The sequence below is a fragment of the Alexandromys fortis genome, unplaced genomic scaffold, assembly GCF_014885135.2.
Source record: "Alexandromys fortis isolate MF-2015 unplaced genomic scaffold, M_Fortis_MF-2015_v1.1 scaffold_308, whole genome shotgun sequence".
Classification (NCBI taxonomy): domain Eukaryota; kingdom Metazoa; phylum Chordata; class Mammalia; order Rodentia; family Cricetidae; genus Alexandromys; species Alexandromys fortis.
The window spans coordinates 77,277-100,005 of NW_026068180.1; the positions used below are offsets into that span (position 1 = coordinate 77,277).

Genomic DNA, 22,729 nt, shown 5'->3' on the forward strand with positions numbered 1-22,729 from the left:
GACTCCTAGTATTAAAGCATGCATCTCAAGGCCTGACTTTAAAAAAAAAAAAAAAAAAAAAGAAACAGAAAACAAAAATAAGCCAAAATCACTGGGCAGCGATGGTGCATGTCTTTCAGATCCCTGAGTACCAGGCCAGCCTGGTCTACAGAGTGAGATCCAGGACAGCCAGGGCTATAGAGAAACCCCGTCCCAATAAACAAACATACATGCAAATAAATGACAATAAAATGCTTAAGCATATTAAGCTTAAAGAAGAGGACTTTTAACACAAGTTTCAGGAGACAGAGGCAGATAGACCAAGAGTTCCAGGCCAGCCAACAATACAAAGTGAGGTCCTGTCTCCAAAAGCATACTGTATAAACAAGGGCATCTATTTTATACTTATATAGGGGAAATGGTGCTTTAAGATTATATTTGGCTTCATGACTGTAGAAATAATGTATTTCTTTAAATAACAGCCCTTATATTTCTCTACTTCCAGGTTTTCACTTTCTCCAATATTTAAAAACATTTTAGGAATTGGCAAGAATGGTAATTACTTATCTAAGCCCTTAGTTTTATATAAAGAGATAAAGAGGCAACCACTACATTTTCCCAAATAACACCAGTAGAAGAACTGGTATAAATAGCAAGACTTTTATAACACTTTTTTTAAGTCAGGGTGGCCTCAAACTCTATGTACTTGAGACTGACAATGAATTACTGATCCCTTCTGCCTTTAGTTTCCCCAATACTAGGAATACAGATTAGCACTATGGTACCTAGGTAGTTTTCCTACTCTTAATCTATTCTTCTCTATTACTAATGAAAACAGCCCCAAAATGCAAGAGCTAATTAAAAACTACATCAGTGTGATTATATTTTAAGTTTGTTTTTTAACAACTAGAAGTCAGCTCTCCTCTTCTACCACGTGAATTCCAGGAATGGACTTCAAGGGGTCAGGCTTGGTGGCATGGGTATTTATTCACTGAGCTATCTTGTCAGCCTCTACATTTTTCTTAAGTACATCTTGCATACCTTTATATAATAAATATGCAAATAGTAGATAATGTTATGACCCATCAATATTCCTGAAGAAACGTATAACAAAATTATGTACACAGATTATAAGACCTTTATATAATAAAGTATAAGATACATACATAGATTACTATAACTTTATATAGTAAGTAGTATACAAACAGTACATAATTTTATGATCCATCAATATTCCTGAAGAAAAATATAACAAAATACATAGATTACTAAGAGTAATTAAATTTTAAAAACTAGAATTTAATTTAACTAGTTTAATTCTAGTTAAACAAGAATATCAAGATTTGACATGAATGTTTATCAAACTTTAAGAACTATTGTGAGGGATGAAGGATGGCTCAGCAGTCAAAACCACTTGGTGCTCTTGTCAAGAACCCATGTCAAGAGGTTAACACCTACCTATAACTTCAGCTCCAAATGATTAGATGCACCCTCTGACCTCTATAGGCACTTGCACACACACACATGCACATAACAAGACAGGCACGTAATGGCCGGGCAGTGGTGGCGCATGCCTTTAAGCCCAGCACTCGGGAGGCAGGGGCAGGTGGATCTCTGTGAGTTCAAGGCCAACCTGGTCTACAAGAGCTAGTTCCAGAACAGGCTCCAAAGCTACAGAGAAAGTGTCTCAAAAAACAAAAACAACAACAACAACAAAAAAGGTATTATTTAAAAGGAATATTGTAGAGATTCCAAACCGTAACTATACTATGCTCTCAAAATTACATATATTATCAATTAATTCACTTTTATTTTGAGACAGGGTCTCACAATGTAGCCCTGGCTAAAGTAATCGATTCTTCTTAAAGGTGATAACCAACATTATTATTTGTATATTCATACTAATATTAACATACTTATAATGACTATATAATAGAAAAACTGCTATTCTATGACAGGCAGTGGTGGTGCATGCCTTTAATACCAGCACTCAATAGGCAGAGACAGGCGGATCTCTGTGAGTTCCAGGACAGCCAGGGCTTTTACACAAAGAAATCCTGTGTCGAGGGGAAAAGAAAAAAGAAAAATATACTAATAAATACATGGTGGCAATATAAACTTGTAAGAGTGTTCTGGAAAGCCATTAGGCAATATATGTCATAAGTCAAAAATGCTCAAGCTGGGACTATGGCTCAGTAGAGTCTGTACAGCAGATCCCTAACACTGCAAAACTTAAGGATGAGGAAGTGAGATGGCTCAGAGCTAAGGCACTTGTCAATAAGTCCCAGGTCCAACAAGACAAAAGGAACTCCCATGTTTTGTCTGTGACCTGGCTAATTTTATGTTAACTTGACAAACAAGCTCAAGTTATCTAAAAAAAGGGACTCCCAAGTGAGAAGAACATCTCCATAAGATTTATCTATAGGCAAGTTTAATCACTGTCTGACATGGAAGGGCCCAGCTCATTGCATGAGTTGTGCCATCCTTGGATAGGTGGTCCTGAGGTGTTTTAAGAATACAGGTTAACCAAATCAGGAGAGAGCAAGTCCATAACCAATACTATATATAGCACGACCTCTTCACCTCTTCATGCATGTGGAGACAGACACAGAGAGAAATTGAGACAGAAACAGGCATATCTACGTGCAGAGCAGAGAAAGAGATGAAAGAAGAGAAATACATTGTAAACAGGCCAGTTTTATATGTTGGTTGGTTTGGAGAGTGAGCTTTTTGAGATAGTATCTCACTGTAGCTTAAGAAGCCCTCAAATGTGCTACCTGGCAAAGGAAGGCTTTGAATTCCTCATCTTTCTGCCTTTATCTCTTACAGGTATGTGCCACTACACCCAGCTAAAGCTAGAGTGCTAGAGTTACAATAATCTCTGTATAGTAGTATTCTTCAAAGAGAAATAGATTAAAGGAAGACCCAACAGTTAAGAATTATACCAACTTTCAAAAATGGTAAGGAATAAAGTGATTAATGAAAATACTGGGATAAAGTAAAATAAAATAAAAAACTAACACTAGCAGGGTGGTGGTGGCACACGCCTTTAATCCCAGCACTCGGAGTCAGAAGCAGGCAGATCCTGAGTTGAAGGCCAGCCTGGTCTATAGATTTCCAGGACTGCCAAAGCTACACGGAGAAACTGCCTCAAAAAAAAAAAAAACTAACACTAGATAGGCAATCAAAAATGAATACAAGGCGTGTATACTGCCACTCACTTTTAATCCCAACACTTTAGAGACAGAGGTAAATAGATCTCTGTGAGTTCAAGGTCAGCCTGGTTTATGCAGCAAGTTCCAGGCTAGTCAAGGCTATTTAGTGAGACCCTGGTTCAAAAGAACAAAGATAATTACAAGCAAACAAACCACAAAGACCTCAAAGTCATTGAGTTGAATACAGTAAATGTGTGCATGTCAATCATCTCTTAAAATAGTTTAAAAAATGAAAAAGAGGCCTGGCAGTGATAGCAAATGCCTTTAACAATAGCACTAGAAGCCGGGCTGTGGTGGCACACGCCTTTAATCCCAGCACTAGGGAGGCAGAGGCAGGTGGATCTCTGTGAGTTCGAGGCCAGCCTGGTGGTCTACAAGAGCTAGTTCCAGGACAGGAACCAAAAGCTACGGAGAAACCCTGTCTCGAAAAATCCAAAAAAAAAAAAAAAAAAAAAAAAAATAGCACTAGAAAAGCAGAGACAGGCGGATCTCTGTGAGTTAAAGGTCAGCCTGGTCTACAAAAGCTAGTTCCAGACAGACAGCTAGAACTACTACAAGAAATTCTGTCTCAAAAAAAAACAAAAATAAACATAGACAAACAGACAAACAGATAGGTCAGTCCTGGGTTCTATTCCCAACAATCACATGGTGGCTCGCAACCATCCATAATGAGATCTGATGCTGCCTTCTGGCCTGCAGGTCTACTTGCAGGCAGAACACCATACACATAATAAATAAATCTTAAACAAAAATCAAAACAAGAGAGAATATAAGTGCAAATTTATTATATAGCGGTCTTAAGGATGTTATTAATCTTTTAATTTACATATTCAACCACTATTACATATTAGCAAAAAGTAATATATAGCAAGGTGTTATATTTATATTATTTTTAATCCACTAAACATAAAATCATATTATTAATATTATACTTCACAAATAATACTACACAGTTGTTTAACAACATTAAAATTTCAAATTTTGATGTCAACAGAACTAAAACATTTTCTATATGAAGATATTAAACAAGGCAATGCCTCTTACTACTGGGAAAGAACGATCACACAAAATATTAAATTATTTGTGTGAAATAGAGAATGACTACTTACCAGGGTTATGATGAGGTGCAGACTCTCCATTCTGAAATACATCTCCTGCAACATTCATCCTACCAGGATTAAAAGGTCCTACTCCAGACTTGGTCTGTGAAGTTAAAGATGGGGTGTATGTTTGCATATTAACACCAAAGTTACTTGACTGAAGTCCATTAGAGACATCTCCCAGGTTGGTATTATGCAGTGATGTCACATGAGTAATCATTAAGTTCATATCTCTCCCATCAGTACTTTCTAGCTGGCCATCACTCACAGAGCTTATGCCTGTTTCTAATGTTGTAACATTAGCGATCTGAATTTCAGAGTCTGGTTCTGTGGTAATACCACTATTACCCATTCCTGTGTTTACCTTACTTCTTGAAAAAGTGGAAGTAGAGAAATCCACATCATTCGTTCTGTTTTTAGTTTCAGAGGGTCTCCTTTCAATAAAATGTGAGGAGTTCTTCTCTTGCCCTTGATTTGTTTCCATGTCCTCTTCATCATCAATGACAATTGTCTCACTCACACTGCCCTTCTGAGAAGTCAACTCTTTCGAGGAAGGAAGGATTTTGGGATCATTTCCTTGTAGTTCTTCAGTTTTTGAAGATGTAAATGTTATGGTTCTTTGATCAGCAACCAAAGGTGCAGAAGATGGAGGAGGTTGTACAGGTTCAATAAAAACAACATCATCATCATCTTCCACTGATGAATTCTGAAACTTACTAGATCTAGATACTAAAGGATTCGAAGCGCCACTAAATGAATTTCCTACGTTCGTGAGACTAGTTGCCATGGCTGTACTTCCTAATAAAACAGGAGTTTGTTCAGTCAATTCTAATGTTCCCACTGAACTTGTGTCCATGCCAAAGAACCTGTTGAGGAAAATGAAATATATATGTAAGTATGTGACTTCATTTTTAAAGATGCATTTGTTCTCTGTTATAAGACTGCTGTAATTATCTTCTGTGGTCTCAAGCGGTTCATAGTTTACATATCCATATAGCTACAAACAAGGGAACAAGGAACACAGCCAATTCTCAGTAACCATGTGTACTACATTCACTCCCACTTTCTTTCCAGAGATACACTATTTACTCCATAAAGTTTACCCAAAATGTAAACAGTAAGTGCCAGCAGAAAGTCCAAAACTAACATGACAACTTCAGGTATCTTCCTCTACTGCTATCTACTTTTTTTTTTTTTTTTTTTTTTTTTTTTTTTTTTTTTTTTTTTTTTTTTTTTTTTTTTTTTTTTGAGTTGGAATCTTTCACTGAACATGGAACTCACTGGAATTTTGGTCCTTGCACATTCGGAAACCTTTTACTGTTAACAAAAATTTTCACAACCATCCAATTTAAGAAGGTTGGCAGGCCCTACCTAGAGCCTCCAATGTGGTACTGCTGACACCTTGATATGATTCCAATGAAATGGATTCCAGATTTCTGGCCCCTAAAACTATCAGGATAAATTTCTGTTGTTTTAAGCTACCAACTTTATTATGGTTGTTGTTGCAGCAGCCACAGGAAACCCATATACTCCACTTCTCTGTTCAATCATCTCCCAAAACAATTTAATTTGTATCCTGTGTTAATGATTAAGAAATTGCAGGCCAGCCCAGCGATGGTGGCGCACACCTTTCTTTAATCCCAGCACTTGGGAGGGAGAGGCAGACGAATCTCTCTGTGTGTTAAAAGGCAAGCCTGATCTACAGAGCAAGTTCCTGGACTAGCTCCGTAGCTACCGAGGAACCCTGACTCAAAGAAAAAAAATTATATACACATATACTTTCTTAGAGAACCTAATTTGTCCACATACACAGTATGAACACACAAGGCTCTAAACTCAAAAGTCCAGGCCTTCCAATGCTCTGCTACATTCAACTATTTCTATTCATTTGTTGCTTTTAAAAAGGTTCTTTTTTTTTTCTTTTGGATTTAATGAAGTATTGCTAGCGGTAGCCAGTTTTGCATGGTGAGAGATGTCAGACTTTTGAAAGGTGTGTAGGCTGATTTAAAACCAAACCCTGAACCCTTTTAAAGAACAATAACACATATTTTACATGGGAAAAAAAAAAAAAAAAAGAAAGGATCTCACTCTGTAACCCAATCTAGTTTTTACATTATGGCAATCCTGTATCAGCCTAAAGTATCGGGTTAGCAGGTATGTGTCATCCCACCATATCCAGCTACAATTAAAATTGTCTGACAACCTAACCTAATGCCTACCTACTATGTTGAAGCCAAAAAGAAGGCAAAGCTAAAAGCAAACAACAGATTCAACACAATGCCCATCCAAATTTCAGCAAAATTCTTGACAGACCTTGAAAGAACAGTATTCAACTTCATATGGAAAAGCAAAAACCCAGGATAGCCAATAAAAGAACTTCTGGATGCATCCCAATCCCTGACTTCAAACTTTACTACAGAATTACAGTACTGAAAACAGCCTGGCAAAAGAACAGACAGGAGGACCAATGGAACTGAATAGAAGACCCGGATTTCAATCCATACATCTTCAAACACCTGATCTTTGACAAGAAAGCAAAAAATATCAAATGGAAAAAAGAAAGCATATTTAACAAGTGGTGCTGGCATAACTGGATATCAACATGTAGAAGAATGAAAATAAACCCCTATCTATCACTATGCACAAAACTCAAATCCAAATGGATCAAAGACCTCAACATAAAGCCACACTGAACCTCATAGAAGAGAAAGTGGGAAGTACACTTGAATGCATTGGCACAGGAAACCACTTCCTAAATAGAACCCCAGCAGCACAGACACTGACAGAAACAATTAATAAATGGGACCTCCTAAAACTGAAAAGCTTCTGTGAAGCAAAGAACACAGTCAACAAGACAAAATGACAGCCTACAGAATTGGAAAAGATCTTTACTAACTCCACATCAGACAGAGGTCTGATTTCCAAAATATACAAAGAACTCAAGAAATTGGACACCAAAAGATCACATAATCCAATTTAAAAAAAAAAAAAAATGGAGTACAGACCTAAAAAGAGAACTCTCAACAGAGGAATCTAAAATGGCTGAAAGACACTTAAGGAAATGTTTAACATCCTTAGTCATCAGAAAAATGCAATCAAAACAACTCTGAGATTCCATCTTACAACTGTAAGAATGGCCAAGATCAAAAACACTGATGACAACTTATGCTGGAGAGGATGTGGGGGAAAGGGAACACTTCTGCATTGCTGGTGGGAGTGCAAGCTGGTACAACCCCTTTGGATGTCAGTGTGGCAATTTCTCAGAAAATTAGGAAACAATTTTCCTCAAGACCCAGTAACACCACTTTTGGGTATATATCCAAAGATGCTCAATTTTGCCACAAGGACATGTGCTCAACTATGTTCATAGCAGCTTTGTTTGCCATAGCCAGACCTGGAAACAACCTAAATGCCCCTTAATCAAAGAGTGGATATGGAAAATGTGGTACATTTACACAATGGAGTAATACACAGCAGAAAAAAATAACAACAGCTTGAATTCTGCAGGAAAATGGATGGAGCTAAAAAACACTATTTTGAGTGAGGTAACCCAGACACAGAGAGAGACAATTATCACCATGTACTCACTCATGGATGGTTTTTAAACATAAAGCAAACAAACCTACAAACCACAATCCCAGAGAATTTAGACAACAATGCAGACACTAAGAGAGTCTAATGTAGATCTAATCTACCTGGAAAGTAGAAAGTATAAAAAGATAAGATCTCCTGAGTTAACTGGGAGCGTGGGGACCTTGGGGGAGGGGAGAAGCAGTGAGGGAAGCAGAGAAAAATATAAAGCTCAATAAATAATAAAAAAAACTAGAACAAATACAAATGAAGATGAGATTGTGTGCACAAAAAAGAGAGAGAGTAAGAGACAGCATAATTCTCAAGAAATTTTGAGACCTTAGAACCGAAAGAGGTCAATGGACAGGTGGGGGGTTTAGAGAGCATACACTGTAGGTAGGCTTATAGACCTGACAGAAGTTGAAGTGATTTATAGATGATAGCTTTATTTTCAGAGGATATTACTAAAGAGACAATAACTATACAAGTATTTGTATGTAAGTACATTCATGAGTGTACACATATACAGGCATGCATAAACATGTGTGCAGAGGCCTCTTGTGGTAACCTTAATGTAACTGGCCCCCATAAGCTCATAGGGAAGGACAGACACTATTAGGAGGTATGTCTTTGTTGAAGGAGGTATGTATGGCCTTTCTGGAGGAAGAGTATCACTATGAAAGTAGGCTTTGAGGTCTCATCTATGCTCAAGCCACACCCAGTGACTGAGTTCACTTCCTGCAGCCAGTCAAACAAGATGTAGGACTCTCAGATACAGCACCATGTCTGCCTGCATGCCACCATGTCTTGCCATGATGATAGTAAGCCTCTGAAAATGTAAGCTGCCCCAATTAAGTGTTTTTTCTTTATAAGAGCTGCCATGTTCATGGTGTCTCTTCACAGCAATAAAAACCCTAAGGCAGCTCTTTATCTTATTTTTTAAAATAAAATTTAGTTTTATTTATATGTATGTGTCCTAAGTGCATGCCACATATGTGTGGATACCCACAGAGGCCAAGAGAGGGCTTCAGATTCCCTGGAGTTGGAGTTACAGGTAGTTGTAAGCTGCTCAAAGTGGGTGCTAGGAACAAACTCCTCTGGAAGAATAAGAAGCACTCTTAATCACTGAGTCATCTCTCCACCTTAATTTTTTTAAAGATTTATTTATTATATATACAGTGTTCTGCCTGTATGTATGCCTTCACACCAGAAGAGGGCACCAGATCTCATTATAGATGGTTGTGAGCCATCATGTGGTTGCTGGGAATTGAACTAAAGACATCTGAGCCGGGCGGTGGTAGCGTTTGCGCCTTTAATCCCAGCACACGGGAGGCAGAGGCAGGCGGATCTCTGTGAGTTCGAGGCCAGCCTGGTCTACAAGAGCTAGTTCCAGGACAGGCTCCAAAGCTACAGAGAAACTCTGTCTCGGAAAAAAAAAAAAAAAAAAGACATCTGAAAGAGGTCAGTGTTCTTAGCCTCTGAGCCATCTCTCTATCCCCTTCATCTTAATTTTTAGACAGAATCTCTTGCTTAACCTAGAGCTCATCAAATGGACTAGAGTTTCAGAGCTACTGCTATCTCTACCTCTCCTCTGCTAGGATGGCAGACACATACCACCACGCACAGCTTATGTGGGTGTTTGAACTCAGGTCCTAATACTTGCACATTTGTGCAACAAACATTTTTTCATCTGAGCCATCACTCCAGTCCCTGGTGGTGAAAACCTTAAAAACCTAGCTTAAAACTATAAAGTGCAATAGCAAAATGTGTAGTTAGTTGGTGATAAAGAAAAAAAAAAACTTTATTCCAAACACAGTTGAAAAGTATAAACTGAGCAGCTGTTAACTGGTCAAGAAATCAAAATTTTACAGTGACAGCAACTTACCAAGAGTGTCTAGCAGTGCTGCTAGATACCAGTGCTAATAGAGTGGCTATACAGAGATAAACTTTCCCACTTAAGAATTAAGAATTCATAAAATCACCCCAGGGCTTTGTAAATGGAAGATCTTCATTCTAAATGTTAAAGACAACTCGGGTTTAAAGGATCTAAGTGCTTTATTACTATGTATACTATAAGCAGAAAGGCTTAAGGCCAGTCTGGGCTACATGAGACCTTGTCTACTAACACAAGCAACAAAAACAAAACCTCTTCAATCAGTAAGGAACAGAGAAACATCAACAAAAAAATGGAGAGGGGACAAACTAAGTCCAAATTCATAATGGAAGAATAATAATAAAAAATACTGTAGAAATAAATAACAAAATAGAAAAAAAAACAAAAACAAAGATCAATTCTTTGGGGGTAGAAAAAAGCCTCAAAATACTAAAAAATGGGGATGTAATTATCAACTTCACAGAAATAAAATTTTTAAAGATTACCATGAGATTCATTATATGCCAAACTGGATAACAAGGATGAATAGAAAAGGGGGGGAAATTCTTAAATTCATAGGAAGGAAGACTATGAAATCTAAGTAGACCTAAAACAGGCAAGTTGATTAAGCCAATAAGTCAGTAATCAGAAACATCTCAGGAAAAAATAAGGTTAGGACAGATAACTTACTTATGAATTCTATTAACATTTCAAAATAACCAGCAACCATTCTTAAACCACTCCCAAAAACAATGAAAAGGGGAACATTTTCAAACTCCCCCTTTCAATCCAGAACTACCTGAATATATAATTCTGGCAAACACCTTACAGGCAACTTATAGTAATCTTTACAAAGACAAATCCATGCTATGTTTGGTGACACAGGCCTTTACCACCAACATTGGGAGGCAGAGTAAGGAGGATCTCAGTGAGTTAGAGACCAGGACGGTCTGTCTATCAAACTCAAGGATAGCCAAGACTACAGACTACCTACCCTGTCTCCAAAAAACAAACAAAATAACAAAAGCAGATCCAAAAGTCCTTAACAGAGAAGTAACTAGATGAATGGATAAAGAATATAATATACAGAAAGTATATTCTAGCACGAAGAATAGGATCCTGTTATTTAAAGGAACATGGATGAACTAGAGGAAAACATGCTAAGTAAAATAATAACTGTTCCTGTGCTTTCTTTCATATATGGAAACAAAAATAAAGATGACCTGAAGGGAAGAAAAAAAAAGTCACAAAACTGGTCCTTTCCTTAGACCATGTACGATACATTAATAAATCTCAAAAAAAAATTAAGATCTAAATAGAAGCCACCTGAAACTCTTGGAAAGAGAAAACTTCATGCCACTGGATTTGTCATTCATTTTTTTGGATGACATCAAAAACACAGGTAAGAAAAAACATTAGACTGATCAAAATTTACAGTATTTGTGCAAGAATTATTACCAAGAAAATAAAGACAATGCCAAGAATATAGAAATAAATGTAGGTAGGTTCCACAATACTCCCAACATATTTTTTAAATAAACACCATGCGTAAATAAAACACTCAAACTACCAAAATCCAAATCAAATGATTCTCCAACATTATCAGCCATTAGGCAAATGTACATGAAACCAAGAGATCTCAACTTGATGGTATATTATCTGTAATCTCAGCAAGAGCTTCAGGCCAGTCTGAGCTACATTTTACTACCTGTCTCAAGGTGGTGGCAAGCTCTTTAAATCCAGCACTGTGAAGCAGAGGCAGGTGGATCTAAGTTCAAGGCCAGCCTGGTCTACAAAGCTAGTTCCAAGACAGTCAGGGCTACAAAGAGAAACCCTGTCTCAAAAAATTTAAAAAAGCTCAATGTATGAAGAAATCTCAATATTTTAAAAGCTGTGTTATACTTGTATGTGTGCGCATGTGAGTGTGCATGTACGTGGGTGTGTACGTCTATGGATATGAGTGCACAAAAATGCATACAGTATGTACAGGTCAGAAGTCAGTTCCCTCCTTCCAACACCCAGGTCCTAAGTGTAAGCACCTTTACCTGCTGATCCACCTCACTGTCCAAGGCCCTCTAAGCAATTTTTTTACTTGAATTACTATGGGATCCAGCAATTGTATCACTGGATACATGTCCAAAAGGACACGAAGATAGAAATTCAATGCGACATTTGTACATCTATGTTTGTAGTAGTATTAGTCCAAAATGCTAAGAGGTTGAAGAAATCCAATGTCTACCACAGAATGAACAAAATATAGTATAGCTACAAAATGGAAAACCAAGCTGCAGTACAGAAGACCCTAGAATTGAGTACTATTAAAAAAAAATTGAGCCACCTATAATGGTTAGATTCATCTAAATGAAAAAGTAAAATGGTTGCTACGAGAGAAAGAAATGGGAAACTGTTTAATATTAGTTCTGGTTTTACAAAATCAAAAAGAAAGTTTCCCAAGATCTACTGCTGACATTAACACTAAGAGTGTCTCTCTGTCTCTGCTTTTGTCTGTCTCTGTCTCTCTCGTTGCTTTTGTTTTGGGGGAGAGAAGAAAGTCTCACACAGTCTAGGGCCTCTGCCTCCAAAGTGTTAAAAATACAGGTTTGGTTGTTTTGTTTGTTTTGTTTGGGGGGGGGGGACGTTCAAGACAGGGCTTATCAGGGCTTATCTGTATGACCCTGGCTATCCCAAACTCACTCAGAACAAGCTGCCCTTGAACTCAAGAACTGGGACCAAAGGCTTGCTCCACCACAGCCCCAACAGTATTTGAGCTGTACTCTTAAGAGAAAATATAGTGACATACACCTTTAATTTCAATGTGCAGAAAGCAGAGATGGTCTATATAGCAAGTTCCAGATTTGCCAGAACTACATAGTGAGACTTTGCCTCTAAAAAGAATTAGGATGGTAAAACATAGAGTGAGGGGTACATGCAGCTCAGTGATAGAATGCTTAACTAGCATTCCATAAGACCCTGAGTTCTCTCCAGCAGGAAGGCTATTACATGGGTTTTCCTAAGAATTGAAAAATGCTAAAGGGGAGAGGACACACATGTTTATAATCCCAGCATTTGGTTAATCTGGGAAGCAAGGGTAGGTGAGTCAGACCTTGAAGACCAGTCTTAGTTACACAGCAAGTCTGAGGCCAGCAAAGTTTGACTGGGACCCAGTCAAAAATAAAAAAATTAAAATAAAAAATTTAAACTTTAATAAAAGAGGTAATATCAACTTCCTTGTGCCCATTGAGGTGATACTTTTTTAAATTTTATGTGTATGTGTGTTCTGCCTCCAATTATGTCTGTGCACAATGCGTATGCCTGGTGTCCCCAGGTCAGAAGAGGGTATAGGATGATCCACTGGAGTAGGAGTTACAGATGGTTGTTAAGCCTCCATATGGGAGCTGGGAAATCAAAACCAATGCTCTTGATCACTGAACCATCTTCTGTCTAGTCTGTCATAATTTTTTTAAAGAAAAGTAACAAGTAACAAGGATACCCTAAAACTAGGGATTTTGTGCATGCCAATTAACTGTAAAATATTATAGTATGGTGGAAAAGTTTGACAGTTGTTCTAAATAGATAACATATGCCCTATTGATTTTATTCATTTCACACACACACACAAAACAGTACTGAAAGCAAAGAATCAAATGGATAGTAGTAAAACAATCATAGGAACATTTTTATAAGTATCAAAAAGTATAAACAATGTTAATGACTAAATTATAAATAAGCAAAAAAGTTGTACTATATGCTCAGAGTTGTACTCATCCTTGAAAATGAATTAAATTCTGATACACACAACAGCTCTGAAAATATTGTACTAAGTAAAATAACTCAAACACAAAAAGACAGAAAATAGTAGAGTACCTGCCTAACAGGCATGAGGCCCTGAGTCTGATCTTCACCACAGCAAAGACAAAAACAAACAGTAAATTTTATTTTAACATATTTTACAGAAATACACGGTTTTGTTTGTATCTTTTTGAGAAGGGATCTTAACTCTGCAGCACAGGCTAACTTAGAATTCACTATGTAGTCCAAGTTGGCTTCAAACACTGGTGGATCCTCTTACCTCAGCCTTCAAAGTACTAGGAATACAGGTATGAACTACAACATAAGATCAACACAAGGATAGCTCAGTAGTTGATTTAAGTTCCATTACCAACATCCATGTCAGACTGACCTGTCTTTAACAGCTTCAGGCAGATTTCTGAAAGCATGGTGTACATACATACAAATACACACAAACAAAATAATTAAAAATAATAAAGTAGAAGCTTCAGATGATTTAGTGAGTTAAGAAGACATGTTTATGTTAAGGCCGGATGGTGGTGGTGCATGCCTCCCAAGTGCTAGGATTAAAGGCATGTGCTGCCACCACCACCACCTGGCTGTCACAGGAATTTTTAAAGAAAAAAGTAGAAGACAACTAACTATATGGGCGAGGAAAAAAGACAATGACCAATGTGGTAGTTTGAATTTATTTGGCCCTCACAACCTCTTAGGGAGTGGTGCTATTAGGAGGTGTGGCTTTGGTAGAGTGTGGCCTTGTTGGAGGAAATGTGTTGGTGTGGCGACAGGCCTTGAGATTTCCTATACTCAGAGTCTCTGTAAACTTTCTGTTGCCTGCAAGATGTAGGAGTCTCAGCTATTGCTCCAGCACTAAGTCTGCCTGCATACCACCATGCTCTTCACCGTAATAGACTGAATCTCTGAAACTGTAAGCAAGCACTCAAATTAAATATTTATAAGAGTTGCCATGGTTCGGCTGCAGCGCACTCAGGGAGGCAGAGGCGGGTGGATCTCTGTGAGTTCGAGGTCAGTTTGGTCTACAGAGTAAATTCCAGGACAGCTGGAGATACAGAGAAAACCTGTCTCAAAAAAACACAAAAAAAATTGCCATGGTCATAGTGTCTTAGTGTTACTTTTAATAGCAACAGAAACGCTGACAACCAATTAAGGGGGAAAAAGATAACGCTGAAGTTTCTCCAATACGCCCACTCAAAAATCAGTACAGAAAATCTGTGACCAAATTAGAGGGCTTCCCTGAACATCAGCAAGATAGCCTGACACCATCTACCTAGAGACAACATCAGATCCAATAGGTTGAAAACTCATTCACCTTCCCATTCAGATTGCAAGCCATATATTTGTTTTAACTTGTGTTTCTGATTAACTAGTTTGAAACTGAGTTCTCAAGATCTTCTGGTGATGTCCAAATTTTGCTAAAGTTGTCCATAAAACTCAATTTTAGAATTTACATTTAATAGTTTATTTTATAGAAATGATATTTTAGAGACTACAGAAGAGATCTAAAGAACTAAAAAAAGTCCAACAGTCCATGCCCCCTTTGCGGTGCCTTCCTACAGGGCTCTCTAAAATTTCATCATCCAAAAGCTCTCTGAACCTTTCCCTTTAGGTTTTCCATAGAAGCTTGTGAACACTGATGATAAAGTTAACCTTCAACTCTTTCCCGTCCTCGTCCTCAGAGGTAACAGTTTTTGATTGAAAAATTCCAACCCTCTTATATGTACCCCCAGTCTAATTACCGGTCCCTTGCCCCACCCATATTCTGAAACCACCAAAGGCCTGCCAGTCATCAGAAAATCTTGACAGCATAGATATCACTCTGGAGATTCATAAACTTTAGGAGTACTAAGCCAGGAAGAGGAACCAACAGTACATTTCAGCTAAAAGTAAACATAAACTAGTGAAAATACCTACCAAAGAGAGCTAGAGAGATGGCTCAGCAGCTATAAACACTAAACTGCTGTTCCAAAGGATCCATATTATTCCCAGCACCAACATGGGTAACACACCACATCTCTTAATTGTCCAGCTCCAGAAAACCAGACACCCTCTTCTGGCCTCTATTGGCAACAGACATACACACAGCAATCAAGACATATATGCAGGCAAATCACCCATACACATAAAATATTAGAACTTCCTATGACTGGGAATAAAGGTGTGAGCCGCCACCACCACCTGGATTTGTTTCTGCATTGATCAACTCACAGATTCATTTGCCTGACTCCCAAACCATGGGATCAAAGTTGTGTGCCACTGCTGCCTGACCTCTAGTGGCTTAGTTTTGCCCTTCTGATCTTCAGGCAAGCTTTATTTATTAAAACATAAATAAAATACCACTATAAACTTGTATTAAATAAATACAAATTTAGACTCTAATGATCACTTATTACACTGAAAAAGATAAAAAGGCATATGTTACCTTTTACATTTTGGGTAAGATATTTATGTGTGTGGTTCTCTGTAAGAGCAGCAAGTGCTCTTAAACCACTGAGCCATCTCTCCAGGCCCCTTATAATGTCTTTTTGTTTTTAATTTTTTATTTATTTTGTAATATTTATTTATTTTTTTATTATGTATACAATATTCTGTCTGTATGCCTGAAGGCCAGAAGAGGGCGCCAGACCTCTTTTACAGATGGTTGTGAGCCACCATGTGGTTGCTGGGAATTGAACTCAGGACCTTTGGAAAGGCAGGCAATGCTCTTAACCACTGAGCCATCTCTCCAGCCCTTTTATTTATTTTTGACACAAAGTCTCACTATATAGCCTTGGCTAGCAGGAACTCAAGTAGAGCAGGCTGGCCTTGAATTCAGAGAGCCCCACCTGCCTCTGTGTCTGGAATTACAGGTGTGTGCTACCACACCCAGCTAATTGATACTTTTGGTAAGTATCTCATTCTAAATTTTAAACATAATCTCTATGAGATACAACCACCACCCTATCAAAAAACAGTGAAAGACTACCCCAAAAGAACTTTAATCCCAGCACTTGGGAGGTGAAGGCAGGGGCAGATGAATATCTGTAAATTCTAGGACAGCCAAAGCAACACAGAGAAACTTTGTCTTAAAAAAAAAAAAAAAACTGATAGAGAACAATGAGGGAAGACACCGAACATCAACTTTTGACTTCCACGTGTACACACACGTATGTACCAAATGTACATGTACATACACACAACACATACAATTCTGGCCATGAAGAAGAGCTTATTCTTGACCAAAGAAAGAAGTTATTATTTCTAATTTTCAATGGTCTGTTAGGAACTTAGAGACATAATACAGCTTCAGCTGTCAAGGTGACATAGCCTAGAGTAATCTAAGGGAAAGTAGCAGTTCAGGGACTGCTCAAATCAGATTGGCCTGTGCCATGTCTGAGGAATATTACTGACTTATGATGTGGGAGGGCCCAGCCCAATGTGGGCATCTCTGGGGCAAGAGGACCTGGGCCTAGTTTATCTAATGCCACACGGTGGTGGCACCTGTCTTTAATCCCAGCACTCAGGAGGCAGAGGCAGGTGTGGATCTCTGTGAGTTTGTGGTTAGCCTGTTCTACGAGTGCTAGTTCCAGGACAAGCTCCAAAGAAACAGAGAAACCCTGTCTCAAAAAACAAAAAAAAAAAAAAAAAAAGAAAGAAAAAAAAAGAATTTATGTAAACCAGGTGGTGGCAGCGCATGCCTTTAATCCCAACACCGGGAGGCAGAAGCAGGCCTGGTCTACAAGAGTAAGTTCCAAGACAGGCTCCAAAACTACAAAGAGACCCTGTCTCAGAGAAGAGGGGGAAAAAAAAGAATAAGTCAAATATTACAGTAAGAACCTGAACTGAATGATCAGAAAAGTGGCAGAGAAGCAACTAGTGACCTCCTCTCTTTCGTTCTTCAACCAAGGAAGGACGAGACCCTCTCTTCCCACCCTACTACTTCATGTGTCTTTCTGTCCTCAGTCCCCCAAAACCTCTATGGTTAATTTTAGTCAGCTAGTAGCTATCTTCGCCCTCTGATTCAAAGCGAATTTCATTGGCAGTCTAGGGAACATCAGAATGTGATCAAAATATCTGACATAATGGATTATTTAAGAAAACTAGATAAACCCAGCATAATGTTGCACACCCTTAATCCCAGCACTCAGAAGGCAGAGGTGAATATCTCTGTGAATTCAAGGAGAGCCTCGTCTATAAGTGAAGTTCCAAGAAAGTCAGGGCTGTTATACAGAGAAAGCCCCCTCTTTGAAAAATTAAGAGAGCAATAAAGAAAGAAAATCTAGATAGACATGAGCGAAGAGAAAAAAGGAAGGAAGACAGGAGGGAAGAAAAACTAGATAAACATGAGCTTGGGAGAAAGCCAGAAAGTAAGCAAGGAAGCAATGTTCCTACATAGTTCCTGTTTCCAGTTCACACCCCAACTTCCCTCGACATCTGATTCACAGAGATCCGATCCGCCTGCCTCTGCCTCCAGAGTGCTGGGATTAAAGGTGTGTGCAACCACACCAGGATTCGGCACCAAGTTCAGCTTAACCAACTCTCTTTTTACCATGAATTTAGCACTAGCAATGGAAATGCTCTGGCTATTGCTATGCTGAGAATGAATGAATGAATGAATGAATGAATGAATGAATGAATGATGTAGCTGTTCTAAAACTAAGATAACACAAGCTGAGGTTGTAGCTCAATGGTAGAGCTCTTGCCTAGCATGAGACCCTAGATTAATTCCCCATTGTGGCCAAAGAAAGGCAGGTAAGCAGAGAGAGAAAGAAAGGGAAAAAAAGAAGGAAGATGGACTACAGATATAAATTTCCAATTTCCAACTCCAAACACGTAAAACAGAATTTCCTGGATGGTATACAAAAAATAATGAACTGTATGTAATTGCTGCTCTGAACCGCATACTTCAAACTTGGGCACTTATCTAACAGCCTGGTTTTTCTCACTGGCAACTTTATGAGTTGTATGTATTCGGATCTGCGCACCTTTTAGACGAGTATGTTCAATTTGTAAAATCTTCATCCTATACTGCTAGTATTAGAAGGAAAATTAATCAACTAACGTTAAAATAAAAATTTACTAAACATGGACTCCAGGATATCTGTTTCCTAATGAGAAATATTCCAGAAAGAGAAAGATAGGAAGACAGACAGACACTCTTTCTCTCTCTCAAATTACCACTGTGGTAGCTCACAAATGGAATCCTAGCACTCAGACTGGGTTAGCAGTCTAAGCTTTTCTTATAATCCTTAAAGACACACAGCAAGAAGCAAATAATATGCCTAAGATTTCTTATAAGAAGTCCCTTTAACATAATAAAATACGTGTTAATGGTATCAATGAAATAGGACAGATAGCAATGTATAAAGAGATAAAATTAAAATATACCACAACTAACTCTTGACAACCAAGAGTTCCATCATTTCATGAATATTCTTTTCTATCACAGTAATACCAGAGCATCTTATTGAAGGCAAAGATGCACTTTGTCCCAACAGCACTGCTTGCATACTTCTGTACCTCACACAAGCAAAACAGAGGGACAGACTACAAAATGAACCCTGTTATACAATCTATGGTTCATATACATGCAAGCTGAAAACGCTCTTCTGCCAGCTTCTATGGAATACCAAAGTGCCAGACAAAGAACTGACTCACCAAATGAGGAACACAAAGCCAGGCCATGTCAGGTGGCGCATACCTGCAATCCCAGCACCTGGAATGCTGAGGGAGGTGAATCTGAGTTCACCGCCAGCTTGGTCTACAAAATGAGCTTCAGGACTATATAGTAAAACCTAGTCTGAAATAATAGTAATAACAATAACAAAATTTGCAGGCTAATCGGGACATACACTGCAAAAAATAATACTACTACAAACAGCCTCTATTGGTTGAGGCAGTAAAAAAAAAAAATCTAAATGAAACAGGCCATGCTGGCACATGCCTGTAACATCACCAATTAGAAAACAGGCAGAAAGAACAGCACATGGACATCCTGTGCTATACAGTGAATTCAAGGCCAGTCTGGGTCATAATCCTAGTCAAAATTAAATAAATAAATAAATAAATACGAGTTGAGTGTGAGTGTATTCCTATCCCCTTTATTTTTTCCAAGAAAGGGTTTCTCTGTATGGCCCTGGCTATCTTGGAGCCCACTCCATAGACCTTACTGGACTCAAACTCAAGAGATCCACCTGCCTCTGCCTCCTGAGTGCTGGGATTAATGGCATTCTCTTATTTTTTAAAAAGCCATTCAACAGGATTCAAGCACTTTTCTACTTCCAAGCAGGAAAAGATCATTTTGACTTAGTTTCATTTGAGATGTCATGAGAATCTTAAGGTAGAGCATGGTTGTTGATGTTGGGCTCCATCACCAATCATACTGCCAAGTTCAGACCTGGCTTTACTAAATATTACCCCGTATCTTTCTATGTCTATTTCCTCCTCTGCAAATTAAGAATCAAAAAGATATTCAAAAGGGAAAAATATTAGCTATACCACCAAGTTCTATAAATTAAATTACTTAATACACGTAAAAAAAATGTTTAACATTAGGCTGGAGAGATGGCTCAGCAGTGAAAGCACTTGTTCTTGCAGAGGATCCAAGTTCAGTTTCCAGCACTCACACAGTGGCTAACAACATCTCCAGTTACAGGGGATCCAATACCCTCTTCTGACATCCTTGGACACTAGATACATGTATTGTGCACATACATTCATGTAAACAAAATACTCATACACATAAGAAATATCAAAAGAGGGCTGGAGAGATGGCTCAGCGGTTAAGAGCACTGACTGCTCTTCCAGAGGTCCTGAGTTCAATTCCCAGCAACCACATGGTGGCTGCTCACAACCACCTATAATGAAATCTGGTGCCCTCTTCTGGCCTACAGGTAGGATACTGTATAAATAAATAAATCTTTTTTAAAAAGAATTTAAAAAGTTCAGTTCCCAGCAACCACATGATGGCTCACAATCATCTGTAATGAGATCTGGTGCCCTCCTCTGGTGGACAGGGATACACTGTATACATCACTAATAAATAAATCTTTAAAAAAATAGTTATCAAAAGAAGCTATAAATACAAAATATTATAACACACCTTTGAAAGTCTACAAATTACAACTCGAACTGTGCTGAGCTCAAGAATGTTTGGGACTAGGGATGTAGCTCGGTTGGTAGAGTATTTGCTAGCATGCAAGAAACATTGGGTTTGATTCCCAGCACCACATAAACTGGCAAGAAGGCATATACCTGTAATTTCAGCACTTGTAAAGTTGTGACAGAAGGGTCAAGTTCAAAATCACCTAGGCTAAGCGACAAAAGTTCAAGGTCAACCAGAGACTCAGACTCCACCTCAAAATAAGTGACAGAGCTAGCTAGCAAGATGGCAGAGTGGAGAGAGGTGCTTGTTTAACAACCTGAGCTGGCTCCATGGAATCTAGCAAGCCTCAGAGTAGAACCAACTCCAATACCTATCCTTACCTACACAGTGGTGCTGCGGCATGTGCACCCAACACAAATACATCAGATACACACAATAAAATCTTTAACAATTAAGAAGAGTGAGTAAATGGAAGATCAGTCAACACCGGAGAAGAAAGAGTAAGACTACACAGCTCCAAGCAGTTTCTACTTGATGAGGTGAAACAGTAGATAGATACTAAAGAAACAGATATTTTGTCGTTTCTTAACCAAAGACATGAAAATATCTAGAAATACATCCACCGTTAAGGGCCAAATTTTGTCATTTAGACCAGAAATAAAAAAAGTTAAGCAGCTCTCTCTTAAGTTTTCCAATACCTTAGATCAACTAACCATTATGACAAGAAAAATGTCAAAAAATGGTTGCGTGCACTTCAAACGAAATAACGTGAATTCCCACTTTGCAACTCTAGAGGGCACCAGAAATATGCCCTCCTTCACACCACCCCTCCTCCCCGGTAACGTGAGCAGCTGCAGAAGCCCGTCGTCTGGTTGCTGAGGTTGGTATTGCAGCACCAAAAGCGATGTCTGCAGCGGTGGAAACAGCAGCGCCCACTCCCAGCTGCCTCACCAGGCATCACTCGGGCTTCTCCCCGGGAGCAGCTGCCACCCAAGCGAAGACTCCTCCCCCTGAAAACAACCAGGAGGGCCAAGTACCATAGCTGAACCCCTATAAAGCTGACGATGTCCTCTGTATTAAGCAACAAATTGGATGCAAAGGACTCACAATGGGGGTGTTTTTCTCACTTTCTGCCAAAGATGCACCAGATAGGGTTGAACGAAATTTCTGGTCCTGGGATAAGAGAAAAAAGGAAAAGAAAAATGGATCAACACCCAATCTGGTAGGAGCACCAAGTCTATTTCACCAAGAGGAGGCAGAGAAGGGACTAAGAGGTCAAGGAGGTTCGGCCCTCTATTATTATCCCGAGCCCACGCAAAACAGCCCACTGCTAAGCAAGTAAAGCGAAATATTTATTCGGGGCCAAAATGTATGTGAAAGCCAGTCTCCAGGGGAAGGGACCTGAGGGCATCAAGCTGCTCCAGGGAAAGGGAGGGGGGTGGAGAACAAACATTGCCCCGACGCCAGCAAGGGGACTTGCACTCCTCAAATCTTACCACCCACCGTCATTCCAATCAAACTCAGCACCAATTTACAGGTAAGAAGCAGTTCACGTCTGCGTTGGGCTGATATTGCCCATATTTGCCCCAAGCAGTTGCCCTGGGCCCGAGGTTTGCCCCCCCTGCAGTCCGCGACCGGCAGCGCTGCCTCCCCGTCCGCCATTAGAGACCCAGCCAAACAATACGTGCGGAGCAAGAGCCGCGCAGCACAGCGCCGGGGAGGAGACCAGCGACGAAGAGGACCCGGCGAGACTCAGGCAGCGCCGCTCGCCTTCGAAAACTTGGGGTCTCGGTCAGGCAGAGAGGGTGGGAGTGCGGACCCCAGGAGGGAGGGCCAACGGGCCCCTCCCCGGCCCGCCCGCAGCACAGAAAGGAAAACACCCCACGACCTCCGGCCGCCGCCGCCCGCGCCCCGAGGCCCCCGCGCCCCCCGCCCCGGCGTCCGCCTCACCCAGCCCGCCCGGCCGCGCCCGTGCTCCCTCAGCCTTCGGGTCGCACGCGAAGCCGCCCGGGACATGAACGCGGCCCCCAGCGCACCCCGAGGCCCCGACGCAGCAGCGGCGACACCGGCCGCCGCGGGCTGCTAAGCCCGGGTCGGTGGG

General features: G+C 39.6%; 1 protein-coding gene across 8 annotated transcripts in view; it reads right to left on the reverse strand.

Annotated features, from left to right (window-relative positions):
* Zmym2 (zinc finger MYM-type containing 2) overlaps positions 1-22,729 on the reverse strand; it is a 72,825-nt gene that overhangs the window by 49,784 nt on the left and 312 nt on the right. Inside the window, exons 1-3 of one of the 8 annotated variants that reach the window (XM_050129103.1) lie at positions 22,579-22,716; positions 21,736-21,801; positions 4,304-5,160 (exon numbers count right to left, since the gene is read on the reverse strand). In XM_050129103.1, the coding sequence (XP_049985060.1) occupies positions 4,304-5,150 (847 nt within the window). In that variant the 5' untranslated portion in view covers positions 5,151-5,160; positions 21,736-21,801; positions 22,579-22,716. Of the gene's footprint in view, positions 1-4,303; positions 5,161-21,735; positions 22,547-22,578; positions 22,717-22,729 lie in introns of those variants that run through there. The other 7 variants (XM_050129106.1, XR_007589644.1, XM_050129102.1 and 4 more) reach the window with 7 other exon arrangements.